Source organism: Peromyscus californicus, unplaced genomic scaffold (assembly GCF_007827085.1).
Source record: "Peromyscus californicus insignis strain IS unplaced genomic scaffold, ASM782708v3 Scaffold_8__1_contigs__length_139910024, whole genome shotgun sequence".
NCBI lineage: Eukaryota > Metazoa > Chordata > Mammalia > Rodentia > Cricetidae > Peromyscus > Peromyscus californicus.
The window spans coordinates 123,774,098-123,795,030 of NW_026294606.1; the positions used below are offsets into that span (position 1 = coordinate 123,774,098).

At 51.6% G+C, this 20,933-nt stretch overlaps 1 protein-coding gene across 3 annotated transcripts in view; it reads left to right on the top strand.

The window, feature by feature from the left end:
* Window positions 1–20,933, top strand: part of Znf423 (zinc finger protein 423) — a 304,941-nt gene that overhangs the window by 43,123 nt on the left and 240,885 nt on the right. For all 3 annotated transcript variants that reach the window (XM_052727722.1, XM_052727723.1, XM_052727726.1), the window contains exon 2: window positions 12,453–12,512. In XM_052727722.1, the coding sequence (XP_052583682.1) occupies window positions 12,453–12,512 (60 nt within the window). The remainder of the gene's footprint in view (window positions 1–12,452; window positions 12,513–20,933) is intronic.

Here is a 20,933-nt window from a genome sequence, read left to right on the forward strand (position 1 = left end):
AATACTGGTATGGCCCCTGTCTGACCTTGTCTAGAAAATGGAGCCATAGAGAGGTGGGTTGCAAGCCAAGTGTCCACAGTCATTAGTGTCAGAGGCTAGGCTTGTCTAACTTCCAACCTTGGGCTCTTGGATGTCCAAGTCTTTACCATGAGTCCTAAATGGGCCAGACATATCCAATGTGCTTTCCTGCCAAAGTGTGAACAAGAATCAGAGACTGGGATATGCCAGGCCAGAGAGCAGGATGTGCTGGGGGCAGGGTTCGGGTCACCAGGCCTTAAATTCTGCTGTAAAGGTCCTTTGTACCCCTCAGGATGAGGGGCCTTGAAGCCATGGCTTGCATCTGGACTGTTTCTTCTCTTTGCCTCAGCCCTTATGGATACTGAGCCTCTTTCTGTATTTGCTTGCCAAGGTGGCTGAGCCTGGGTATCGAGGAGCTGGGAATGGTGTGGGTGTCAGTGCGGGGGGACGGCGGGGAGGTATTGCCACTTGCAAGGAGCGGCCCCCGGGTGGAATTTTGGCATGGGGGTGCCCCTGTCATGAGGGAAGGATTTGGGGGAAAAGAGTAAGGCATGCCTCTGTGACGATCAGGTCAGGATGAAGGGCTGAGCCCTGGCACTTTGGGAGAGCTTACATGCTATGGCAGCGCAGAGACGTTCCCTGCCCCCAGGTCCTGCTGGGTGGTCTTGGGTAGACAATCCAGTCCCCACCACCGGTTTCGTTCTCCTGAGCCTGGGGGGCATGCTTTAGATGCCAAAGCCAGTGCAGAAGAACAAGGGACAGGGACTTTGTCAGGCTGGACAGTTTGCCCAGAGGGTCCCCTCTGCTGAAGGAGGGGAAGGCAGCTCTGTCATGTGACTCTCCTTTCTCCCTGTGGCCCACTCTCTCTTTCAGACTCTGTCATCAGGGGGACTTGGGCATGTCTTCTTCCTCTACATCTGGTCATCTAAAACTCTGAGGCCAGGGCTCATGGGGAGGAGTTCCTGAGACTGTCCAGGGGGAGCCAGGCATTGTGTGGGGGGCACACAGTACTTGTGGATGAGCTACAGCCTTCCTGCAGCCCCAAGGGCCCTCCCTGCCAGCAGTGGGCCAGATGTGTCTTCTTGGAGGGTGGAGGGGAGCGTCTGTGTGGGTGTCTTCTCATGATGTGTGTGTGGGCTGCTGTGTTTTGAAGGGAGCCAAGCTGATTTTCCCGTTCCATCTCTCTGCTGTCCAAAGCCGAAAGTTAAATAAACACTGCCAAGTATTATCATAGGACACGAGAAAAATGAGCTCGGTCTCTCTAGGCAGCCCACATCTGGCAAGCTTTGGGTCTTTCAGGTCTGTGGGATGAGACTGACATGGTTGGGGTGTCGGGATGCTGTGTGCCCCTTACCCAGTGACAAGCTCTCTAGGACTCTGTGACCTTAAGAGTCTGTGAGAGCTGCAGACGTCTTTCCTGCAGTCTCATTCTGCTCCACCCACAGACTCTTCAGAGGCTTTGCTTTGGATTGGACTTCCCAGGAGCTCCCCTGAGGCCCAGTCTCCTTGGTCCAACCCAGATGGATGCACAGTCTGTTAAATGGGTCTGTGCTCCTGAGCTGAGTACCTAGCCCTGTTGGGGAGAGAGGACCGAGCGTATCTGTCTTCTTTTTTTCCCCCAAGGGCTGTGGTAGGTGGGTGAGCCATGTGCCCGCCTCCCTGCCCAGCATTGCCCTTTGTTTGCAGAATTCTGCTGTCACTGTGCTTAGATGTGATGGTGGGTTCCCACAGTCTGTACAGCACCAATGACAGTCACATTGTTCTCCACTTTTGTGACATGCCCAGCTCTTCTGGGGTTTTATTCATATTTACATTCATATCCATTAGTTTGAGTCACATCTATTCTATTATTGGTTAGGGAAACATTTCTTTCTTTCTGATTTGAGTTTAAGGCCTCTGGTAACCCAGTCTGACCTTGAACTTGCTATGGAGCCAAGCTACCCTTGAATTCTTGGTGGTTCTGCTTTAGTCTCCGGAGTTCTTGTCTCTTAAGCTTCCCCACTGGCTCAGGAAAACATTGCTTTTTATGTCCATTCTAAGATGTATTAGGAAGGTGGTTACTAGTGCAACCAGTGTGTGAGAGGGAAGCTAAGAAATGTGTGAAGGAGGGAGTGTGTGTGTGTGTGTGTGTGTGTGTGTATGTTTGTGTGTTTGTGTATGTGTGTGTGTGCTTGTGTGCATGCATACCTCTGCTTGGTGGAAGTGTGGGGAATGCCCATCACTAGGAGTCCCTGCTGCACAGCTGTCATTGCTAAGGAGTGTGCTCCCTCCCCCTAGCACGGGTGCTGGATGCAGTGAAGCTTTTCAGAGGATCTTGGAGTGCCTGTTTGGGTGAGGGAATCCTTGCTTATGTGCGGACAGCTATCATCAGGTGGGGGAAGCTTGGGATCCTGAAGGCTTTTTCATGGGCATGGTAATCATTAGGGGTGGGCAAGGGGGCAGAGTAGGGGGGGCACACAACACACTTGTGCCCATGAAATGCCCCCCTCCCAAGTCAGACTTATTAGAAATACTAACTCCTTAGATCATGTAGCACTGATTACTCCTACCCTGGGGACATGGAAATGGCGATTTATCTATTTATTTGTTTGTTTGTTTGTAGGAGATGAGGGCCTGCCCGTTAGCAGGAAGGATGGAAGACCAGTGTGCCTGTGGTCCACACTAGCATCCTGCACTTTCCAGAGTGGTCAGACTGTGACACTTTTATTATGTCCTTTTCACCACACAATTAGAGAAAGGGGCAATAAGAAAAAAAGAGATGGAAGTTAGGTCTGCATGCCACAACCAGTGAAAATGTGCCTCCCACCATGTGCTTGTGTGAGCATGCACCATCAGTTTCCAATCAGAGCCTCAGTTTCCTCTTTGTGGGTGTTTAAAATAAACCACATGTATAACAAGGCTCCGACATTCATGCATGGTATGTTAGTACAGAGTCCAAGTTTTTGAGGTCTCATAAAAACATATACATATATGTATGGCATAGTTTCTACTTTATGATGCCTTTCTTCAAACAAAAGTAGAAAAACTGAAAGAGAATGGGACTCTCTCCTTCTTCCTTTTTGCCCCAAATAGCCACAGTTCTGAGTGAGTGGCTGGGTTCCCCTACTCTGCTTGGATGTGTAGTCCTGATACTTGCTTTTCCCAGTGCAGCCCTGCCTGTGGATGACCTCCACATACTGCTCGATTGCCTTCCACGCTGTCATCATCCTTCCAAGTAGGAAAGAACCCACGCTACCATCAAAACAATGCCGAGTCATGTCATATCATGAATGCATGTTTATGTGTGCATGTTGTGGTTCAGTGAGAACACATAGGGATGACAGGAAATACATTCAGAAGATGACTAACCACAAGGAGGGACCTGAGCAGACAGGAGGGCAGCCATTAGGGCCTGCGAAGGAGAAGGCGGCTCCCCAGAGAGGGGTAACAAAGCGTAATTCTGTTTAGAGTCACCCACTCTCTGGAGACACTAAGCCTAACTCCTTGCCTGGGTTATTCCTCTTTGTCTTCCAAATGCATGGGAGTTTTATTGTCCTCACTTTACGATGTGGAAATTAAGAGCGAAAGGAGTAGAGTCATTGCTTGGGGTCACACTGCAAGCTTGGAGAGCTTGTAATTGCCTTAGGCTGGCACACTCAAGGCCTGCCTCTTCTAGAACAATCTCTTTCGAGCTTGGGACAAAGGTGTCTCAGCTCCACCTTCCCGATCAGCTTCTGCTTTTCTGGGAAGGTGTAGGGATTCTGGAAAGCTCGGGAAGTACTGCCCCATGCTTGAGAGAGGCAGATAGTGTGGAGCTGAGATGTAAGCTGTGTGCTATGGAGACAGGCCCTGATTCAAAAACAGACTACTGCTTGCATGATGTGGCCAACCAAATGCGTCTCGGCTCTGTTTCCTCTCATTGGTAAATGGGGGACCCACATCTTAGGGCCATCGGGAAGATGAAGCCTGAGACAGTGTTCGTAGTGTAGTGGACAAAGGTCAAAGTTCAGCCCTTTTTCTGGTCACTCACTGTACCTCGCTCCAATGGTGAGAGAAAGTCAACCCCATTGACAGCGTGTCCTACCTAATCGCCTCAACAGGGCTGCGTCTTTGTTCTAGAAACCCTGCTTCCGAGAACTAATCTTAAGAAAAATCATTGCAAAGTCTCCTGGCCAGTTGTGACGTTTGTGAATGTGGGATTCGGCGTAGACCCCGGCGCTAGGGAACAGTCAGAAGCAGCCTAGGCATCTAGCAACAGGGGACTGGTTAAATTAGTCCCCGAGTCTCCTGTGGTAGAACTCAGAGGGTCATCAGTAGCGATGGTCTCCGTCCATGATTTGGTAGGAAAAGACGTTGGCTGTGTTCACTCACGCTGAGGCAGGAATCCTGCAGAAGCAGCTGCCGTCTTGAGTTACATGGCCTGCTTCAGCGTTCTGCAAAGTTGTAACAATGTGTTTAGGCCTGGGAAGTTGCTCTTCTAGTTCCTTGATTTTTAACTGTTCAGTTTCCTGTTTTATACATTGTATACATGTGTACTAAAGCCAGCAACTTTTATAAAAAGAAACCAGGTGCTAATTCTAGGAAGCCGTAAGAAAAAGGAGGCGGCTCTTGAATTCTTTGCTTAAACAGGACAGTTGCTCACAAGCAAGTTGGGACATGGTAGTAGGGTGAGCTGAGGGAGTGGACATGCAGGGTGGTCTGTGTCCCCTCAGCAGCCTGCTGCTGCTTCTTTTCAGCCCTTCAGAGGTGCCTACTGATGCAGTGAACCTTTCCTTGTCCTTCCCCAACCCAGTGCTCAGTGGTGGGGGTGGTAAGTTAATACTGGCCATGCCCAGAGAATTTATATCACAGGTAGTGGTGGCCGCTGCAAATATGAGCCCTTCCGTCCTTGAAAGCCAGCCACTAAACACTTCCCAGGAAGCCATTGTCTCATGTGACTTCCCATGTTGCCTACAGGGGCTTGTGCACTTGGGGATACCCAAGAGATGAACTCTTTACTTAGGATGTTCTGGAGCTGAGGGTGTGGGGTGGGAGATAAAGGAGAGTCTCGTGGACAGTTGGGTCAAGGAGCAGGATGCTGAGAGTGTGAGCTAGATTCCAGGCTTCTGTTGAAGTGCCCTCCTCATCTGGAGCCAGAGCTTCTGCTTTCTAGAAATAGAAGGAAAACAAAGGGTTAAGAACTCAAGTCTCAGCTGGACGGTGGTAGCGCACACCTTTAATCCCAGCACTCGGGAGGCAGAGGCAGGCGGATCTCTGAGGTCGAGGCCAGCCTGGGCTACAGAGTGAGTTCCAGGACAGCCTCCAAAACTACACAGAGAAACCAAAAACAAACAAACAAACAAAAACCCAAAGTCTCAGCTCCATGCTTTATAGCTACTTTTTCTTACCTGTAGAATGGGGTTTAAAGATGCCCCCCTTTGGTTTTTTTGAGACAGTATTTCTCTGTGTAGCTCTGGTTGTCCTGGAACTTGCTCTGTAGACCAGGCTGGCCTCGAACTCACAGAGATCCACCTGCCCCTGCCTCTTGAGTGATGGGATTAAAGGTGTGCGCTCTGTACTTGTGATATGCTACAGATGTGTCTGTTCTTGCTGGCAATACTACTCTGGCAATCATGAAATCAGAAACTGGTTCATGAGGACCTAATCACCTAGCAACTTGTTTTGAGGTGGGGGAGTCTGGAGCTGGAACACCTGGGTTCTAGGTCTGCTTGACTGGGCCGTGGTGAGCAGTTTTGCTTCTGTGGGGTTGTTTCGCCGTCTGTGGGATGGGTCCACAAGCTCGGGTTTTCAGGCAGCAGCTGAGGAGGCATCTATGAAAGGCCCGGTGCAGTGGTCAGGGCACAGGGTGTTGGGGAAGGGTGTGAGTGGTCCAGACCTGTGCTGTGCCTCTTACCTCGCCAGCTTGGGACCCGCACAGAGAAGCAGGTGTGAGGGCTGCCTGTATGGCTCCAGGGCCCGCTACTTCTTGTGTCTGGTTCTTCTGACTGAGATATGAAGCAGTCTCAACAGAGGAAGGAAAAAAGATGTTTTAGTTTGTTCAGGCACCTGGCCCCTTCCCTGTTTCCTTTGCTTTTTCCCAGTTCCTGGTTCTGTTTCTCACTAGTGTTGACATGGTACTGGACAATGACATTCTGTTTCCTTTCTGTTCTTGCCTGAGGCCAGGCTGGACCAGGGTGGGGCAACCCAGGGAAGGCTGATGCTCACAGATTTCTTCTCCCACCTTTCACACACTCTTCTTTCTTCCTTTGCCTGAGAGCTGAAGCCCACTTGTACTGTTCCTGGGAGATGTGGTGGCTTCCTGGGGCTCCCTTCCTTGCCAGAAAGGGGGTGGGTAAGGGACCCCCGTGTGGAGGGCTGGAGGATGAAGGAGAGCAGATGTTGGTTGACTAGGATGGTACCAGGTACTACTGTGGTTCTGCGTAGGCTGGCTTTCTGCTACTGTGGTCACTCTCACCCCTGGTGTGTGTGTGTGTGTGTGTGTGTGTGTGTGTGTGTGTGTGTTCTCTCCCAGGTGCTTTATGGGGAGGGAAAGGAAGTTCTCAGCAACAGACCTTACCCACTCCATGGACCGGAAGCTGCATCTCCATCCAGCAGTAAGAAGTGTGGGCTTGATGAACGCTCTTCCCTGTGGCTGAGCTGTGCTTAAAGACTTTATACCTGAGTCCTTCTCCTCTGTTCCCACCACCACCGCCGCCACCACCGCCGCCACTGCTTCCACCACCACCACCACCACCACCACCACCACCACCACACCACCACTCCACCACACCACCACCACCACCACCACCGCCACCACCACCACCCCACCACCACCACCACACCACCACCACCACCACCACACCACCACACCACCACATCACCACCACACTACCACCACCACACCACCACACCACCACCCCCATCTCCACCTCCATCATTACCGCCGCCGCCGCCGCCGCCGCCGCCGCCACTGCCGCCTCATTTGCTGGTCTAACTGCCACCCTCTTCCGGCCCCTTCCATTCCTGGAGCCTAAGAGGGTGCAGATGGCGGGGCAGGTGGAGAAGGAGGTGGGTCCAGCTGTGGATTCCATGGTTCTGGTTCTTCACTCGGGTAGGGACTCCAAGCCTGAGTCTCCCAAAGAACTTGGGCAATGGCTTTCCATGATGATGTTGTACCATGCTGCTGTGCCAGGCACTTTTAGTTTTGCAGTTTACTTTAAAAAAAAAAAGTGGATAGAGGATAGACAGGAATCATGAAGTCTGGTTATTGTTTTTTTTTTTTTTTGTCGTTTTCCTTTAGATGGTGGTTGTTTGAGACAGGGTTGCTGTGTTTGAACTTGGTATATAGCTGGGGCTGATCTTATGCCCTGATCCTCCAGCCTCTAGAAAGTAGTTTTGTTTTGTTTTTTAAATCAATTCAGCTATTTCAGTGTGAGGTGCTGGTCTTGGGGGTGTGGCCAGAGAACCACAGGGGGGCCCAGGGTCCTGGCTGCCACTCAGTCCCACTCTAGGACATGCTGGTCCTCCCGTGCCGCCATTAGTGTTGAATCAGCCTCCTTCCCCACACCCTCCCCCACAACGGCAGGCTAGCCTGTGGTCCCCCTGTCCCCGCCTCCTGAGGGTTGGGATGACAGGCGGTGACTGCTGTGTCCGGCTAATTGTCCTCATCTTAGCAAGTGACCAGAGAAAACAGAGAGCGTGGGGTTCCAGGGCTGGGGGTGACCCTCATGCTCTTTCTAGGCTTCCCTGAAGGTCTAGCTGGTGTAGAGGGCTGGAGTGGGGTCAGGAGGGAGCATCTCTGTGCCTGTGCTTGGTTTTTTCTTGATTGAACATGGTCATCTTCCCTGGGAGCTTGATTTCAGAGAGGATCACGGGCAGGGCTCTGCATTCCAGCAATTTCGTGCTGTTTGGACAAGGAACCCATCACGCTTTTGTGTAGAGGAATACATGATCTTTTCCAAGGGCGTCCACAGCCCTGCTCCAGGATACACTGCTTGGTGAACACAGCAGTTTACATTTCACCTCCTTTTCCCACCTTTGCTTGGCCTTTTGTAAGTGCCCAGCCTGCACATCTGCACACCGTGGGCCAGCCTCTCCACCCTACCTGTGTTCATTTATTTATGGGGTGCTGGGTCAGCCTCAGGTCTCCCCATACTTGCCTAGTGCCGGTCTCCGAGCTCCACCCTCAGCCCGGTTTGGTTTTCATTCCTGGAGCAGCAAGACTTTCCTTTGTTCGATAGTGAGACTCTGGGTTTAGGGCCCCTTGACCTTCTTGGGGCCTAATCTGGTCGGGGTGACATGGCTTCTTAAGGATGAGCTTGCTTGGCTTACCATTTCCCATGGGATGGGGGACTCTCAGGAGTCTCCTTGGGGCCAAGGTGAGCCTAGCTCCTCTGCAAGGGTAGGGTAGTCCCTGGATCCAGGGAACAGAAGAGAGTCTGCTAAGACCCCAGAAGTGGGACTGGAGAGATGGTTCATCTGTTAAGAGCACTGGCTGCTCTTTCAGAGGACCCAAGTTCAATTCCTAGCACCTACATTACAAAATGTCTGTAACTCCAGTTCCAAAGGACCTGGCACATTCACACAGAAATACATGCAGGAAAAAGACCAATGCACATAAAATAAAAATAAATAAATTATTTAAAAAAAAAAAAAAACCAACCTCTCCAAAGAGCACAGAGGTTCTTGTTGGCAGGTGGTTGTGGGGAGAACATTTTCCTAGATAATTTTTGGTGAAAATGATCCTTTCCCAAGAAAAATGCCCATTGTGTGGGTGTTTAGAATCTAATCTTGGGGCATGTCCTCTGGGCTCCTGGTGAGCACTGGCCTGGGGTGGGTTCTGGGTCCAGGGGGCTCTGGTCTCAGACAGACTTTCTCTTTCTTCCTTCACTTCCTGATGCTATCACCTTAGAACTTGTCTCCAGTGCGCCATCCCCCTAGCTCTCCTGCCTTTGACAAAACAGGTCCTGTCTGATTTTGCCAGAGCTTGAGGGTGGGAGTGCCCTGTTGAGCTACCAGGCTGCTGGGCTGGAGGGTACTTTTCCGTTCTCCTCACCCAAGCCTTACTTTCTGAATTTTTCTGTCTTCAGTGTCTCTTCTGCCTCTGTGAGGTATTGGGGAGGCCTTGCCCTTTGGTGGAGGTGACATTGCTCTCCAGCCAGGAGCAAGTGGCTTACACTGATGTCCACCTACCTTAATACACTGGTCTGTCATTGAGGTCTGCCGCTCAGAGGCCAGCACACAGGCCCGGGGTGTACCTGCACATCTCATCGTGGTACACAGGCCAAACTCTGCATGTCCCAGAGAGGAGTTACAGAGACAGCATTTGATGGGACTCACCCATTCCCAGGGTTCAGTTAGCCATCGATCCCACAGCTGAGAAAGAATGTGGTTTCTGATGTTTGAAGCCCTTACAGACCCTTAGAATCCTTTATTTGTGCTCATGCTCTTGGACACAGGCTACTGGACATCTATTGCTTGGATCTGAAATGGAGCTAGTTTGTGGGATCAGGAGGCAAACCACTTTGAGATCCCTGTGAGACAAAACTACCCCAGTGCCCACTGCTACCAGGAATGACCGATGGGGTAGGAGGGAGATGTGAGAGACTTTGGAGTAGAAAGAGACTGTGGTCTTGCAAGAGGTGACAGATTGTACGTGTGCAAATGTCACAGAAAATGTCGGACTGTAGAATCTCCGGGCTCCTCACAGAGGGGCTTCCTGCAGATGACTGGCCTGGGGCTGCATCATGTGCCCTGCTGGTGAATTCAGCCCTTCCTAGACTCTGCTTTCTGTGAGCTTCATGCTGCTCCTGTGCCTGTAGACTGTGCACAGCATCGATGTGGACACAGTCCTTCTGCACCAGCACCTCCTGTACAGGCCGAGTGCTGCTCTGTGCTCTCAAGCCATGCTCCTCACAGATGCCCAACACATGGGAGGCTGGCCATGGTTAGAGGCGGTCTTGGTTCTATTGATGTTAGATCTCATAAACTTGTTACCTATGGAACCTGGGGAGGTCTCAGAAAGCACCACCCCTGGACGGTGGGCAGTCCTTGTGGTCTGCTGCCAGACTGGCCTTGCATGGACTGGTCATCTCCAACGTGCTTAGCCCTCATGGGTTCTTTGTGCTTCTGCAGTAGAATTCCAGTTTAAGGATGTGGGGGCTCCCAGCCTGGGCCCTTAGGCCCCCAGAGAACAGTCTGTCTATGTCCCAGTCAGCACTTGGTATGGTTTCTTTTCTGTGCCTGTAGTCCTTTTAGTCACGTTGGGAACCCGGACTGCACTGCAGAGCCTGGCCAGGTAGGAAACCCTCTTCATCTCAGTGTTGGACAGTAGCCTTAAGTAGAATGGGGCAGGTGGGGCATTTCTTTCTCTCATCAAGAATGTATAAAGGCCATATGCTCATACCTTCAAAAGGCAGAATGTGGGCCAGGGCTGGCATGGGGAGGTGTTGCGTGCCAGCAGCTGTGGGAAAACACATTCATGTTCTAGGCACAAGGCCAGCTGGCGTGTGGGCCCCTCACTGAGAAGGCCGTGGTCAGGGCCACCGTACATACTGCAGGAAGTCTGCACCGTGGCCTGCTAATTCTGACCTTCCTCGACAGCTGCATTGGACCGCTTTCCTTCTACCTCTGCAGTCCCTTGTCTCCAGGACAGAGCAGTCCTCAGCTTCTTGTCCCTGCAGGGTACAAAATGGCAGTTGTGTTCACATTTGCTTTCTTTTATGGCTGGTGTTAGCTCTTCTCATGGGGAGGGACCATCCTCAAGGCCAAGGACTTGGGAAGTCAGACTTCATAACTCTACAGCCTTGATGGAATTGAGTGTAGGGCTTGAGATAACACAGCTCATGAGGCCCAGAGCCAAGATTTGAACCCAGGTTCTGACCAGCCAGCTCTCTCCCTCTTCTTATGGGTGACTGCTTAGCATACTGTCTTTCTGCTTTTGAGCTGGCCAGGATTCTAGACATGTCCTTTGTACCCTGATTCATCGAGAACCCCATTCTTCATGGACCGCCTGGAGTTGGAGCCCAAACTTGCCCTCATTAGCTGCGAGGCTAGGTGCTCCTCCGCTGAGGAACACGGAGAACAGTGCTTGACTCACAGTGGGCACCCAGCTATTCCAGCTCCAGCATCAAGGGCAGAGAGGTGGGTGGCTCAGGTCCTTTCAGCTTGCACGTGTGCAGAGCTGCAGAGCCTGTTAAATCTGAAAAACATGTGTGCACATTTTTGGCTTAAACAAAGTTCCATTTACAAAGTCCATAACCCAGCTTTAATATTATTATGTGCTCCAGACTGGGACTGATTCCAGGACGAGAGTGCTATTATGCTGTATAGTGTTTCTCCCCTGTTCCCCACCAGACTGGTCTCAAGTGCTGGGGTCTCGGAAGGGGAGATTCCATCCCTGTTAAGCATCCTTCTGTGGGGTCCAGGCTGAAGTGGGGGAAGGTGAGTTCCCTTGCCCTATTACCAGCCAATGAGCTGCAGTGATTCTATCTGCAAGCCATTGTGTGTGCTGAGGTCTGTCTGCAGGTCACATCTCCAAGTGCAGAATAGTGTACTGAACTCTCCCAACCTCCAGGAGCCACTATATCTGCTCCTTGCATGATCAAAGCAGCCTTTGTAGCAGTGGTAGGCAATATGGCCTTTGGTTGGGGAAAATGCCTGCAAGATTAGGGACTGTTCTCAGTTTTGCCTCATATCTGTGGCTGGCAGATGTTTTGCTCATGAGTAGAAACTGTGTACTAATGGTTGTAGCACCAAGTAGAGAAAGATTCTGATATGTCTGGCTGGTGGCAGTGCTGTGATTGATTAGTGATGTCTGCCAGGATGCAGGACTATGGAAACATAATGGAGACAGTACTTACTTGCCATTCATGTTTGATACTTTTTATTATTTATAATCTTTGTGTGTGTGAATATATATGTTTTATGTTTGTATGTATATATGGTGTATGTGCATGTGCGTGCGCACGCGTTTGTGTGTGTGTGTGTGTGTGTGTGTGTGTGTGTACGTACACATGGAGGACAGGATAGCAACTTGGGTGTTGGTTCTTGCATTTTACCTTTTTTGAGACAGGATCTCTTATTTGCTATTGTGTATACAAGGCTACCAAACCTATGCATTTCTGGAGATTCCCATCTTCGCCTCCAGTCTTACCATAAAAACACCTTGATTACAGATACATATGGTGTCCAGCTCCATTTGTGTGGGCTCTGGGGACCCGAACTCAGGTCCTCATGCTTGCACAGCCGTACTTTACCCACCAAACCTGCCCTAGCCCCTGTGCTCTACTCTGGTCACAGTTTCAAATCTGTGACACCAGCAAAGGCCACCTTGTCGTAGGCGTTGTGCTGCCCTCCCCATGGGGGCAGATAGCATATAAATACCCCCACGGTGCTCCCATCTTCCCTGACCTGTCCTACCCTGTGATCTCTGTGTACAGCTTCCAAGCTCACAGCCCTTCTTTCTTCTCTTCCAGTTGAAGAGGGGGAGGCCTCGGACTTCTCGCTGGCCTGGGATTCCTCTGTGGCAGCTGCAGGTAAGTGCCTAGGGGCTGGTGGGGCATTGCTGGGGACTTGGGGGACTAGCCCAGAGATCCAGAAAGCCACCCAGCTGGTTATGGAAACGGTATTCTTCATGTCACATTCCTGTGTGTAGTCCAGACTTCCCCATGCAACACGATTATATATCTATTCCATATGGCCAATAAAATCCATTCCATATGGAGACAAGTACGCCCTTTTCCTCCCAAGGGCCATGGGCCCGTCCTCTGGGCAAGTTAGATGGGTGGTGAGTCCCCTCACTGGCAAGCATGGCGTCTTCGTCTCTGAGTGCCACTGACATTCTTGCCAAACACGTTGAATAGAAGCCACTTTAATAGATTGAAATGCCAATGGAAACCAGAATTCCTTACTGCTGGCCCGGGATGGACTGTCAGGCCTGAGAATATGTCTTCAGGGGGAGAAGATGGGGGGGGCAAGCTCAGACTTGTGGGATGTGTGGCATTGTGGGGTGCTGGATGACGTGACCGTCGGGGGCCTTGGGTTTTCTACCTCAGATTTTCTCCTCTTGCAGCTGTTTCCAGCTGTGAGAAGCAGCTGATGCTTGAGGTTTTTCAAACTGGTAACCCTCTGTGGCAGCCCACAGGGCTTGAGGCTGGAGCTGGCTTTGGGACCCTGGAGCTCTGGAGTGGTAGTTCTGCATTCAGCCAGAGACTCCCATTGCGTTGGGTCCCCGTTCTCTGCCTGGCGGGTGACAGGATTCCTTTCGTTGTCCCTCTCAGCCACCTTATGCTGGGTGTGTCCCTGGATTCTGAAAAGCTGCCTCCAGATCCGTGCCTGATGGGTCCTATCAAGTCATCATTACATCCAGCCTTCTCTTTTAGTTGTGGAAACTGAGGCAAGAGGGAGCAGTGTGTTGGGTACACATTTCAGCCCTACACGTACTTCACATTAATGGTTGTATATTTAATTTGTGACTTTGTAGACATGTATGGCTCATAAGGCCAGCTCACCTCACTGAAGAAACTGAGTTGTCAAAATGTTTTGAGTGACAACTTGTAACACTTAGACTCAGCAAAAGTCTTTAAATTTACTTTTTTTTTTTTTTTTTGGTGTGTGTGTGTGTGTGTGTAGTGCAGGAGCCATGTTTTATGGAGTTGGTTCTTCCCTTATGCCAGCGGTTCTCAACCTTCCTAACGCTGCAACCCCTTAATACAGTTCCTTATGCTGTGGTGACCCCTCAACCATAAAATTACGTTCGTTGCTACTTCATAACTATAATTTTGCTATTATTGTGAATCATAATATAAGCATCTGTTTTTGGTGACCCCTATGAAAGGGTTGTGTGACCCCCAAAGGGGTTGCGACCCACAGGTTGAGAACCACTGCTTTATACCTTTGTGTGGGTTCTGGAGATTGAGGGCAGATCTCCAGGCTGTGTGGCAGGCACCTTTTCTTGCTGAGTCATCTCACTGGTGCCCCAGCAAAAATCTTGAAGATGGCTTTCAAATAACTGAGCTGTGAAGGATGTAACAGACTGAACAGGAGAGTGGGGAATTGGTCCTTGATCTCCAGTCCCCCTGCTTCTGGCCCAGTGCCTTCCAGAAGCTCAGAGTGCTGTTTGTGGCCTGGGTGTGGGACTTGTTCTGTCTGGGAATGGTCTGTCACCCTGGCCCTTTGTGACAAAGACTCCCTCCATGGGGGAAACTGGTTAGAAGCCTAAGCAATGGGGATGCTCCAGTTTGAGGGACACAGAGGCAAGACTATGGGTCAGTGCTGTCCTTGTCTCCCTTTGAGCTGGAGAGAGGCACCCCTTATGGTTGCTGAAATATAGTAACACTGGGCTGGGCATGGTGGCGCATGCCTTTAGTCCTAGCAGACAGAGGCAAATGAATCTCTGTGAGTTCAAGGCCAACCTGGTCTGCATAGTGAGTTCCAAGACAGCCAGGAGTGTGAAGAGAGACCTTGCCTTAAAAAAAAAAAAAAAAAATAAGACAAATATAATAGGATGTTCAGTTCCTGACAGATGTGTGTGTGAGGAGGTGTGAACTCAGGCTATGCCAGCCTCCTGAGAGGAGTTTGCTGTGCCTAAGAAGGCTGCCATCCCTGTCTGTGTATGCTGTCTTCGCGCCCCCGCCCCCGACCCCCGTGGTGGAAACAGTGGTGGGGTGTGAGGGAAGCGGTGTGGCAGTGGCTGTGATGTGAGGAGGGCGTCAGGTTTGCAGGGGTCAAGGAAGTGAGGCATCTTTTGGCATGTAGGAGGCAGGGGCGACATCCACAGTGCTCAGTGCCGCCTACGTTTCTGTGACTCCACAGTGTGCTGGCCAGTCTCTGGGCTCCCTGGGCTCCCAAGAGTGATGGGAGAGCCAAGCATGCCCTGTTCACCCTTGTGGATCCCCTCTGACCCTAGGGACCCCATGGCCACCACGCTCTGTGGTTCCAGAGAACTTAGGGCCACCTGCTAATTGATGTGGACAAGCCAGAGCTGGCTGTGGACTGCTTGGCTGCCTTCTGGTGTGCTGGGATGATTTTTCTTAGAGCATGTGGTCGTCTCTCCTTCCCAGGTCTGCTGGACTTGGGCCATGAAGGAACTTAGGGGCCCTGAGTGCAGGCTTGTGAGCTGGCTCTAACCCTGGGACAGGATGAGGGCAGCGCTGCAAGCAGCCCTGTCTGTGGGTGGTGACACATTTATTAGGCATGTAACTTCGTGTGTGCCAGTCACAGTGAACCCTTTACCCTCGGCATCATTGTGATAGCCCTGTGAAGTGATGCTCTTTCCAGTGGTAATACTGTCATTTTTTTGTGGGATGGTTTAGGGGCCACCTGAGGAGGACAGGGCCAAAGGCCCAGATGAAGCTTCTTTGTCTGGTAATTGTTATTAAACTGAGCAATTGCCACTTGGCTGTACCAGCAAATGGAGACAGGCGCCATTGAGGAGTATGGGGAGCAGCCCCCCAACACTACCCCTGACAAGCTACTGAGACTTGCTGTCCTCATTTTCCAGATGGGGTGGGCTGGTGGTGCTTATGTCCTTAAGGCTGCTGAGTGATGTGGTAGCCAGAGCACTGTGGAGTAGGGATTTGAGCAGTGGCCTTTTATACCCAGAGTAAGCAACCCAGCCTTTGCCTACCTAGCAGGGAGGTGGAGAACCAAGTACACTGGACTGTGGCACTGTGAGCACTCTGGCATGGTTGCTGGTAGAGTATATTCCTATCCATAGGACATAGCTGCAGTCTCTTCCCCGTAACACATGGTGGCCAGGAGGAGCAGAGCAGACGGCATAAGGCAGCCACTTGCGTGGGGCCACTGGCCTAGGGTACAGGCTGCCCGCTGTGCCCTGGCGCTGGGTGTGCGATGGAGGACTCAGACACAGACTGAGATGTTCCCTGTATTCAGCCCTGCCCTCCCAGTAGTCGGACCCTGTGGCCACCTTAGGGACAGCTGGCCTGTTCCTCTATGTCCTTAATCTGGGACCTGACAGTGAAGGAGAACCTGGTCTTGCCTGGCAGGGAAGGAATGGAAAGGTATGTGGAGTTCTCCAACCTGGTGAGAGGCCGCCTCCTGCCTTTGGACTGGCATTGCAGGGCAGAGCCCTGGGAAAGTCCCGCTCTTCAGAGCTGAGGTGGGGGCTGAGCAGTGCAGGGTTTTCAGTGAACAGTTTCTCATGTGATTGTGATCCTGGAGAGTGTGTGTGCGTGCATGTGTGCGTGTGCACATGTGTGCATGTGATCTGCAACTGATAGCTGGTGTTTTTGTCAACTGCTCTCCACCTTATATATGGAAGCAAGGTCTCTCCCTGGAGCTCAGTTTTGATTAGTCTGAGTACGCAGCTTGCTCTGGAGATTTTGGCTCCCCCTCGTGAGTGCTGGGATTACAGGACTGCTGGCAGGCCCATCTGGCTTCTACCGGGTCATGAGGATCCACATCTAGGTCCTAATGCTTGTGGGGGCTCTTCACTGGATGAGGCATCTCCCCAGGCTAAGATCTTGATTTTCATATCCACAAAACTCAGGAGGTGGTGGTATGTATGTATGTGTGTGTGTGTGTGTGTGTGTGTGTGTGTGTGTGTGTGTGTGTGATGTGTTTATGATGCATGTAGAATATATGTGTACCTATGTGGGTTGTGTGTGTGTAGTGTGTATGTACTGAATATGGTATATAGTGTATGTAGGGGCTATGTATAAAATCTGTGTGTAGTGTGTACATGGTGTGTAGACCTGTGCTTGAGGTATGTGTGTGTGTATGTGTGTGTGTGTGTGTGAGAACTGTGTGTGGCCTGTTTGTAGTGTGTATGTGGCTTTGTTAATGTGGAGGCTGTGTATGTAGGGGCTATATGTGTAGTGTATGTGGTGTGAGCGTGTACCTGTGTATGTGTGGCTGTGGCTGTTTGTGATGTGGGGGCTCTGTGTATGTGTATGGTTGCGTGGGCTGTGTGTATTGTGTGTGCATATGGTCTTTGTGAGTTAAGTGTATATTGTGTTGGGGGCTGTGTGTATCTGGCATGTATGGAATATGTGTATTGTGTATATATGGTGTGTGTGGGTTATATGTATATTGTGTGCATATATGATGTGTGTTTGGGCTGTGCCTTGTGTGGGGCTATGTATATATAGTGTGTGTGGTGTGTGGTGGTTTTGTGTGTATAGACTGTGTGCAGGCTGTGTGTGGTCTGTGTGGTGTGTGGTGTATCTGAAGAAGAGACATTTTAATTGAAGAAGTTCTGAACCTGTTTTGAACCTCAGCTGCCTCTGAGCACCCATGATGAGTGTATGTGACTGCAAGAGGGCTTTTTGATCTCAGCGGCCCTTGCTTGCCAGCTTGGGGTGTGAACTCCTCGGAGAGGTGGATGATCTTTGCTGATGGGAAAAACTTCTGGGGGCCACAGCCAGAGCTCTTCCTCCCCTAGACTCCTCGAGGCCGCAGTCAGAGGCCTCTTTTCCTTCCAGAACCTTAGGGGACACAGTCCAAACCCTCACTTCCCCCCAGACTCCTAGGTGACACAGCCAGAGCTCCTCCTCTTCCCCTAGACTTCTGGGGAACACAGCCAAGAGTGTCTTCCTCCCCTGGACTCCTGGTGGTAGAACAAGTGAACTAGAAGGTGACATGATACAGGCCTCGCTAAAGGCAGCTGTCGCCCAGCTGCTGGCTGCGCCGCGTAATACTGGACCTGGACCTGCTGGGCCGTCTGAGATCTGCAGAAACAACACAGAGAGCTGAGTTCCAGACAAAACTGTTAGACTCTTTTTTTTTAAATAGCAACTCAGTTTTAAAAGCAGCTTTTCGATCACTTCACTCACTTAAGGAGGACTTTTGTGGCTCTCCTCCTGCTCAGAGATGTATGGGACCATTGTTACAGTTGGGTAAGAGATGAACCCCTCTAAAGAAGTCTTGGGCCCCCCTGGCCCCCTTGTGCCCCTTCCTGCTCTTCCACCTCTCAAGTCTGGGTAGGCCTCAGCTGCCCTTCCATCTCTAGTTTCCTGCTGTGGACATTGCCTGTGGCTGCTAGCCCCCGGAGAGTGTCTACTGACTGGGTCCCTTCACCTGCACAGTGGTAGCGCGGGTTGTTGCCCTCGTCCCTTATGACTGACTGAATAAGATCTCCAGTCTAGACAAACTTCATTTTGTTTATCGTCCCTCCGTCTATGGACTCTTGCTGGGCACTCACATCTTCGGCTGCTGTGCCCAGTGCTACAATTAGTATTTTTGTGCAAATTTCTGTTTGAACACCTGTGTTCAGCTCCATGGGTGGAGTGGTCAGGACCTACAGTAGCATGGGATGGAACTTTGTGAGAGGCCTGGGCTGTTCTGCACAGTGGCTGCACCCTTTCACATTCCTGCCAGCGGTGTGCGAGGGCTCCCCTTTCTCCATGGCCTTTACAGTTGTCCTGCTGGGGAGAAGGAGGCGTTTCATTTTGAACGACTTGTAAATTACTGTTCTGGCCAAAGAAACTCCCTGTATCAACCACTTTTGGCCTGGTCACAAGTAAGAAGGGGTGTGTGTGTGCTTGGAATGGCTTTCCCAAGGGGGCACGTCACAGGCTTGTGTTCAGGTCTCCAGCCTTCCTGCCCCTGTCCTCCCTTCGCCCTGCCTTCCTGTCCATCCCAGTGTGGATGGGATCCCATTCCCCTCTCCAGGGTCCCTCCTTCTTCTGAAAGCCTTTTGGAAAGTTCTGGTAAGGATGTGTGTGCTTCTGAGTTTCGCAGTATGTGGCTGTGAGGAGCCAACCAAGCCTGTGTCTCTGTCCCCATACCTGTCACTGATGTGAGCCCCGAGGCAGAGATGCTCACCCTCCTGTCACTGTCTGGCCTTGGTGTCACTGGATGGTGCCCTCTCCCAGCTGGGTTCAGGGAGAATGAAGCTACTATGGGCCAAATGATGGAGCTGTGGAGGAGGAGGATCTTGCGGGCTGACTGTGTGGGTTGGAGATGGGTGGGGCATGGTTCATTAATGTTCCTTGACCTGCCTGGGCAGGTTAGTAGATTGACTCCTGGCATAGTGACACACACGCTTGTGGTTTGCCACACTCACTGTGATCAGCCATTGTGCTGGCCCAGCAGCTCGAGACTATTGATGCCGCGCGGTGGTCAGAGTTGGAGGCCTTCTTGCCAGGTCACTGGTCTCGTCCTGGCTGGTGGAAACTGTTACTGCTGTATAGTAGATGCTTTTGGAGTCAGATCTCATCAGCTTTGGGTATGAGGCCCAGAGACACTTCTGATTGCTTCCAGGTCACACAGCCAAAAGCAGCAGAGCAGGGATTTGAATCCAGGCAGCTCATGCACGAACTTCACAGCTCACCCATAGATGGCAGACCTGCCTGTAAGAATGCTGTTCCCTTGTAGAAAGGCCAGAGACGCAGTGACAGGTTGGCACTGGTGCACGGCACCTAGGTCAGTGGAAGAGTCCTGCTGGAGCTGGTCTAACCTTGGCTAGGGCTGGTCTAACCTTGGCTGCTGCCTGGAAAATGCCTCCTTGAGATCTTCTTTGGGAGAAATTGAGCCCTGGCAGACACGCTGTCCAGGCTTTCTTTCCATCACTGCTCTCCAGGCTGCCCTACCACACCGAAGTGTTGGGTGCAGGGGGGGCAGGGGAAGAGCTTGCAGGGAATGTGGTAGATGGGACCTGCTTGGCTGCGAGGTTAGCACCAGGGGCTGAGTATCCATTTTTCTGGGCTTTGGGGGGCAAGCATGTGGAGCTTCCTGTTTCCTTTTAGTGCGGTTCTGGTTAGGGGTAGGGTGTGGTCAGCCCCCACTTCCTGCAGTCTGTCACCTCCAAGCTTTGGCTAGGTGATTCAAGGGAAATGTCCGGAAGAGTGGGCCTTTTGATGTGGGGAGTGGAGGCCACTCGGGTCCTGTTTGGTCAGAATGTGTACTGACTGACAATTTGGTTCCGGGGGCTTCACAGAGCCTGTGCCTGCAAACTCCCCTGCCCAGGCACCCTAACATTTCTACTCATGCCTTTCACATCGCAGGCCTTTGCAAGCTCCTTCCTATCCTTCGACCTAGGTGAAGGCGGGGTGTGTGTGACAGTGAGCTGGCTCCATTGTCCCTCCCAGTAAACAGAGCCTCACGGACTCCCACCTGAGTTCGGTGCTTGAGGAAGGCCTCAGGTGGGGGTGGTTTGCGCTGCTGTCAGGTGTGCCCTCGTAGCTGACGGGCCCTCCTACCTCAGCTTCTCAAGGGCTGGGATGAGAGGCGTGCATCACCACACTCAGGCTCATTTTTCCCTTTCAGTTCTCAAATGAAGGCAGTCAAGACTGACTCCCCCATTCTTCCCTGCTTCCCCCATATTGTTCCTCTCCTGGAGCTTCCTACTCTGGGTTCCACGCTGTCCCTCCGGCACCAGCTGGGAGTCCCCTTGCTGTGTCCCATGGTGGAAGCTATCCCAGGGTCCCTGTGGACCCCAGGCTGCTCTGGAGGGTGTTGTCCACCCTTTGTGCTCTGTCCCCCTCCCCTCACCCTCTTGATGAGGACCAAGGGACATTTTCAAGGAACAGGAAAGTCTCACTAAAGAGATGTAGAATTTCCTAGCATTTTAAAGACTTATGAAATGCGTTTTTATACAAGGCCAGCTGGGGAGTTTCTCATTAGCTCGGCTGGGGAGTCTGTGGGGAGTTGAGCTAAGTGGAGCCAGGCAGGCTGGGTAGGAAGACATGGTGGCCCTGAGCTCACCAGGGGAGCATGGCGGGCATGCGTCAGCTGGTTGGCTGGAAGGCCCCCTGGCTGGGCTGGCCTGAGCGGGGCCTTTGTTAGACCTGCTTCCCAACAGCACGGGGGACCTCAGAAGCCTTCAGGTGATGACTGGAGCTGAGAGGGGGCCACTCTGTTACCATGGTGAGTAGTCGGACGAGGTAGGGCATCTGTCATGTGTGCACACAGGCACAGGCGTGTGTGTGTGTGTGTGTGTGTGTGTGTGTGTGTGTGTGTGTGTGTGTGTGTGTGTGTGTTTGTCCAGGTTCCTG